This window comes from Schistocerca nitens, chromosome 4 (genome assembly GCF_023898315.1).
Source record: "Schistocerca nitens isolate TAMUIC-IGC-003100 chromosome 4, iqSchNite1.1, whole genome shotgun sequence".
Classification (NCBI taxonomy): domain Eukaryota; kingdom Metazoa; phylum Arthropoda; class Insecta; order Orthoptera; family Acrididae; genus Schistocerca; species Schistocerca nitens.
This window is the reverse complement of record NC_064617.1, coordinates 203,508,567-203,515,841: the sequence shown is the minus strand read 5'-3', so window position 1 is coordinate 203,515,841 and position 7,275 is coordinate 203,508,567. Positions and strand designations below refer to the sequence as shown.

Genomic DNA, 7,275 nt, shown 5'->3' with positions numbered 1-7,275 from the left:
TCCTGCAATGTCCAAGCAAATCTTAACATGTCCTGGCATTTTGGAGAGCGAAGTTGATTATGTGTGAGTGCCTGAACTTTGATAATTGTCTGAAAATAAAAAATTAAACTCTTCACTCGAGGGGAGACTTGAACCAAGGACCGCCCGTTTCGCAGCTACCCACGCTAACCACAGGACCACGGCGGTCCTTGATGTTGCCTATCTTGTGCATGTACTACTCATATTTTGCTTACTTTTTTCATAGTTCCAAACAACTTCTTCCTGTTTTCTCGATTGGTCGGTGTTCAGTTTTTCAGGGCCTGTCCACTGTGCCAACTTATAACTGAATCTGAGGGGGGTGCGATGGGGAGGTTCCCTTGTAAGACTGATATTAAACAACAGGTACACAGACTTATTTATTTAATTTCTAAGAATAAAATCCCACATTTTGAAAGCGATCGTAAAGCAAAAAATAATTCATTTTATAGTCAATAACAGAATTACAACATGTTCGAAAGTTGGTTCAGTTATTTTTCAAACGATAAGTTACAATAGTTAACATGTAGCTGTGTATTTACTCATAAATCCCCATTGAAAGTGTCACATTTTGCAAGCTACATAAGACGTTGTGGTTAAATGCTAGGTCGTGGTATGAGCGGCAGTCTCCACGGCGCCTCGAGCTATGGCTGACCGCTCGCAGTGGTGCTGGTGTCTGAGTCCTCCGTGGTGGAGGAGTCGCAGTCGGCGCCGCAGCAGAGCGGCGGCACGGCGTCCGCCAGCAGCTGCCCCTGTAGCTCCGGCGGCGCGGCGCAGTAGCCGCTGGGCACGCCAGCCCACAGCTGGGACGACAGCCACTGCACGGCCGGCTGCAGCGAGCAGTCGCACAGCCACGGGTTGCCGTAGAGACGCATCCCCAGCAGGCGCGGCCACCCTGATACCAGCGCCGCGTCCAGCACCTGCAGCGCGTTGTTCTCCACGTACACGTACTCGACCACGGAGCTCCTGCACACAACGCCGTACACAGCTTCGGTCCAACTGTCGTGTTTCTGTAGTGAGAAAATAACAGTGAGGTGGCAAAAGTCATGGGTATCTTCTACATCGCTGCGGCCGGAAAAAGATCCTGCAAGAACAGAACCAGCGATGACTGAAGAGAGCCGTTCGAAGTGACAGAAGTGCAACCCTCCTGCTAATTGCTGCGTATTTCAGTGCTGGGCCATCAACAAGTGTCAGAGTGCGAACCATTGAACGAAACATCGTTGATATGGGCTTTCGGAGTCGAAGGCCCACTCGTGTACCCTTGATGGCTGAACGAGACAAAGCCTTACGCCTCGCCGCGCCGTTGACACCATTGGACTTGAATCATGTTACTTAGCTGGACGAGTCTCGTTTAAAATTGTGGATGGACGTGTACGGGTATGGAGACAGCCTCGTGAATCCATGGATCCTGTATGTCTGCAGGGGAATGTTCAAGCTGGTGGAGGCTCTGTAATGGTGTGAGGCGTGTGTAGTTGGAGTGATATGGGACCCCTGATACGTCTAGATACGACTCTGACAGGTGACACGTACGTAAGCATCCTGTCTATTCACCTGCATCCATTAATGTCCATTGTGCACTCCGACGGACGCTGGAAATTCCAGCAGGATAATGCGACACCCCACACATACAGAGTTGCTACAGATTGGGTCCAGGAACACTCTTCCGAGTTTCAACACTTCCACTGGCCACCAAACCCCTCCTGACATGAACATTATTGAGCATATCTGGGATGCCTTGCAACGTGCTGGTCAGAAGAGATCTCCATCTCCTCGTGCTCCGACGGATTTATGGACAGTCCTGCAGGATTCATGATGTCCCTGCATCATTACTTCAGACATTATTCGAGTCCATGTCACATCGTATTGCGGAACTTCACATTGCTCGCATGGGCCCTACACGATATTAGCCAGGTGTGCCAGCTTCTTTGGCTCTTCAGTGCACGGTCACAGGTTCGAATCCTGCCTCGGGTATGGATGTGTGTGATGATGTCCTTAGGTTAGTTAGGTTTAAGTCGTTCTAAGTTCTAGGGGACTGATGACCTCAGATGTTAAGTCCCATAATGCTCAGAGCCATTTGAACAATTTTTTCTTCAGTGCAACACATATTGGACCAGAGAATCCAGTCCATTCCATGTAAACGCAACGCTAACCTTTATGGCATCATCACCAGTTTTCACAGTGATTTGTTCACAATTTGGGTTAATGGCTTCGTGGGGTCTGCACTACACTATAACCCTACCATCAGCTGTTGCCATCTGAAATCGGATTCATCTGACTAGGCAACGGTTTTCAAGTCCTCTAGTTTCCAACCAATATGGTCACCAGAAGAGGTGCTGTAGACGATGCCGTGCTGTTAGAAAAAATACTCGCGTCGGTCGTCTGCTACCATCACCCATTACCGCCAAATTTCGTCGTACTATGCTAGCGGATACATTCATCGTACTTCACACATTTATTTTTGAACCATTTCAAACATTCTTGCTTGCCTCTTAGCACTGACAACTATACACAAAAGCTGCTGCTCTCAGTCGTTGGTGGGAGGTAATGCCTGAAATTTTGTATTCTCAGCCGGCCGCTGTGACCGAGCGGTTCTAGGCGCTTCAGTCTGGAACCGCGGAGTGCATCCCTCATTGGGTCATACAGACGAATGTCGAAGGTGCGAGCCGGCCGGTGTGGCCGAGCGGTTCTAGGCGCTACAGTCTGGAACCGGGCGACCGCTACGGTCGCAAGTTCGAATCCTGCCTCGGGCATGGATGTGTGTGATGTCCTTAGGTTACTTAGGTTTAAGTAGTTCTAAGTCCTAGGGGACCGATGACCTCATATGTTAAGTCCCATAGTGCTTAGAGTCATTTGAACCATAGTGTGTTCTTATAAGGTTTTTCATTATATTGGAGGGAGGTGCTGCAAATCTTCGCCACTTTCATTGACCATATCAGCGCCATCAGAGAATCTTATAAATGTGAATCTTCATATCACACATGATATATATATATATATATATATATATATATATATATATATATATATATATTTCGTAAACCACATCAAATACTGACGAACCGATTCCACAGACCGAACGTGAGGAGAGGGGCTAGTGTAATTTTTTAATACAAACCATACAAAAATGCACGGAAGTATGTTTTTTAACACAAACCTAGGTTTTTTTAAATGGAACCACGTTAGTTTTGTTAGCACATCTGAACATATAAACAAATACGTAATCAGTGCCGTATGTTGCATTGTAAAATGTTAATTACATCCGGAGATATTGTAACCTAAAGTTGACGCTTGAAAACTCCGACGTTCAGTTGCGTGTTGTAACAAACACGGGCCACGGTCTGCGAGCAGCATCCGCAGGGACATGTTTCTTTCTGTGGGGTACGTTAAAGGAGAATGTGTACCGTGATGTGCCTACAACCCCAGAGGATATGAAACAACGTATTGTGGCAGCCTGCGGCGACATTACACCAGATGTACTGCGGCGTGTACGACATTCATTACGCCAGAGATTGCAATTGTGTGCGGCAAATGATGGCCACCACATTGAACATCTATTGGCCTGACATGTCGGGACACACTCTATTCCACTCCGTAATTGAAAACGGAAACCACGTGTGTACGTGTACCTCACCCCTCATGGTAATGTACATGTGCGTCAGTGAAAAAGACCAATAAAAAGGTGTTAGCATGTGGACGTAATGTGCTGTTCCAGTCTCTTCTGTACCTAAGGTCCATCACCGTTCCCTTTGAATCCCTACGTAATTCGGTGCTCTCCGATACACACTATCGAACAGCGGAGGAGTGGTACTCAAGCGTCAACTTTAGGTTACAATATCTCCGGATGTAATTAACATTTCACAATGCAACAAACGGCACTGATTACGTATTTGTTTATATGTTCAGATGTGCTAAGGAAACTAACGGGGTTCCATTTTAAAAAACGTAGGTTTGTGTTAAAAAATATACTTCCGTGCATTTTTTTATGGTTTGTATTAACCAATTACACTAGCCCCTCTCCTCACGTTCGGTCTGTGTAATCGATTCGTCAGTATTTGATGTGGTTTACGAAATATATCCAGCGGTAATGTTAGGTGACTCACCCTGTATATGGGTGAAAATCTACATCCCCATCGTATCTGGCCATCCAAAATCCTAACTTGTGCTCCTTCCTTAACGACCGTGTCGTCGACGGGACCTTAAAACATGATGATACTTCTCTCAGCTGTTCCTGAGTTTATTTTCGTAAGCTAAGTAGAAAAGATGTTTGTCAATTACTTAAGAGAGCACATCGGTCGAGTTGGAGCGCTGTAGATGGCGAGTAAGTTGTGCCAAATGATCGTGTTATCCGCCACTGTTGACGAAAGTCGTGACAATTAAGTGTAATTTCTAGTCAGTTGTATTGAAACGTCCCATTAAGATGGCTCAACCTGAAGACATGACGGAATGGTCGAAAGGACCTATCATGTTTGGTCGTGCCCAAGACTAGACGGTAAATGAAGAATGTGTCTACAAGGAATGTTTCGTTACTTGCAGCCATGTAACACGGCTTAAGAACATCGGTTTTAAAACCATCTTAACTGGCAGGCACCAGAGAAGACTTGTCATTGACAGTGTTTCTAGTATGACAGAAATTCATGCTGTCAGTGAATACAAATCAATTTCAACCAGTTTCTGAGTGAATATTGTGAAGGGAAACGCACGCAGTGGACATTGGGAGTCGGGCACCTTGTGAAAAATCATTGTTGAGAAAATGATGCAATGCTTCAAGAGCACCAAGGACGGAGTGAGACGATTGACCAGCAATGTGTTGAGGGCGTATTTCAGGCCAGATGTGATTTTGTTATGTTTTTTGTGCTTTAATTCAATTTATTCAGCTTATCATGAAGATGAATCAGGATTTTTATTTCAAAATTTTCGGAGACCAAGTGTTGCTCTTCTTTGTACATATCATTAGACACTCCCAGCTTCCATGACGACAAGAGCCGTGTTCACTGGGCTGCAAGTACACGTCACTAGTTTGATGCACACTGAGATACACTATCGCACTGCAACTGTCGCGATAAATCGCATGATCTTAGGCCCGTTTCACACTGCGACACTGGTGACGGTCGCCAGTGACGGTCACCGGTAACTGTGGTGAACACTCCTGGATCACCAGTGTCCGATACCGCAGGTATTGCCAACTGATTAGTTAGCGAAATCCGGCCGCTGTGGCCCAGCGGTTCTAGGCGCTTCAGTCTGTCGCAGGTTCGAATCCTGCCTCGGACATGGATGTGTGTGATGTCCTTAGGTTAGTTAGGTGGAAGTAGTTGTAAGTTCGAGGGGACTGATGACCTCAGATGATAAGTCACATTCTGCTCTGAGCGAGAAGGAAATTTTGTTGGTACATCTAACGAGGAGGAGGAGGAGTAGAATGAAGACAAAACGTTTAACATACGTACATCCATTGCTAAATGATCGGCTGGAGAAAGGATACTCTTTATTTCGTTTGAGGATACGTTAACTACTCAGGGATTGCAGGACATGCCACCTCGTTTAGTCCATGGACGAAATATTGCGAACAGTATCAGAGATGATTTTGCAAACTACTTCGTTAGCCCTGAATGTGAAGTGTCTTGGCAGCAGCAAAAAAGGTAATTGCTACAAATGTTACGTGAACGTTAATGTGGTTAGGCCGCATTGTTGATCTGGCATTGTATTTGTGATGTGGATTGTGCAATAATTGCTATGTTAACTGTAAGGAGTCACATTATAGTATTCACGGAACTGATTGGAACTTACAGTTAAAATTATAGTGTGTCAGGGACTTGTACCTCAATAATATTACAGCAAATGAATGAAATTTATTATTGTAGTAACGACATACGCGTGAATAATTGTAATTAAGAATAATATTTTAACTCCGTTTTCTGGGCCATAGGGCTGAAAGCCTTGAGACGGAGAAGAGAAGGGGGCAAGGGATGCAAATGTGCTTGAAGGTTACTACCCTCCTAGCCACCACTTTGTTGCTATAGTCATCGGTTGTGACGTCCCAAATAGCGCGACGACTTTCTACTTCGCTTATAAAATCTACCGTGTTGATGAAATCTGAACTCATGGCTGCAATGTGTGCAGTATAATATACACTACTGGTCATTAAAATTGCTACACCAAGAAGAAATGCAGATGATAAGCGGGTATCCATTGGACAAATATATTATACTTGAACTGACATGTGACTGCGTTTTCACGCAGCTTCGGGTGCGTAGATCCTGAGAAATCAGTACCCAGAACAACCACCTCTGGCCGTAATAACGGCCTTGATACACCTGGGCATTGAGTCAAACAGAGCTTGGATGGCGTGTACAGGTACAGCTGCCCATGCAGCTTCAACACGGTACCACAATTCATCAAGAGTAGTGACTGGCGTATTGTGACGAGCCAGTTGCTCGGCCACCATTGACCAGGCGTTTTCAGTTGGTGAGAGATCTGGAGAATGTGCTGGCCAGGACAGCAGTCGAACGTTTTCTGTACCCAGAAAGGCCCGTACAGGACCTGAAACATGTGGTCGTGCATTATCTTGCTGAAATGTAGGGTTTCGCAGGGATCGAATGAAGGGTAGAGCCACGGGTTGTAACACATCTGAACAGTGACGTACACTGTTCAAAGCACCGTCAATGCGAACAAGAGGTGACCGAGACGTGTAACCAATGGCACCCCATACCATCACGCCGGGTGATACGTCAGTATCGCGATGACGAATACACGCTTCCAATGTGTGTTCACCGCGTTGTCGCCAAACACGGATGCGACCATCATGATGCTGTAAACAGAACCTGGATTCATCCGAAAAAATGACGTTTCGCCACCCAGGTTTGTCGTTGAGTACACCATCGCCGGCGCTCCTCTCTGTGATGCAGCGTCAATGGTAACCGCAGCCATGGTCTCCGAGCTGATAGTCCATGCTGCTGGAAACGTCGTCGAACTGTTCGTGCAGATGGTTGTCGTCTTGCAAAAGTCCCCATCTGTTGACTCTGGGATCGAGACGTGGCTGCACGATCCGTTACAGCCATGAGGATAAGATGCCTGTCATATCGACTGCTAGTGATACGAGGCCGTTGGGATCCAGCACGACGTTCCGTATTACCCTCCTGAGCACACCGATTCCGTATTCTGATAACAGTCATTGGATCTCGACCAATGCGAGCAGCAATGTCGCGATACGATAAACCACAATCGCGATAGGCTACAATCCGACCTTTATCAAAGTCGGAAACGTAA

The 7,275-nt window shown here is 46.1% G+C and overlaps 1 protein-coding gene across 1 annotated transcript in view; it reads right to left on the bottom strand.

Annotated features, from left to right (window-relative positions):
• Positions 1-425: 425 nt before the first annotated feature.
• LOC126252800 (leucine-rich repeat-containing protein 15-like) overlaps positions 426-7,275 on the bottom strand; it is an 87,613-nt gene continuing 80,763 nt past the window's right edge. The window contains exon 5 of the mRNA XM_049953735.1: positions 426-981. Within this exon, the coding sequence (XP_049809692.1) occupies positions 660-981 (322 nt within the window). The 3' untranslated portion in view covers positions 426-659. The remainder of the gene's footprint in view (positions 982-7,275) is intronic.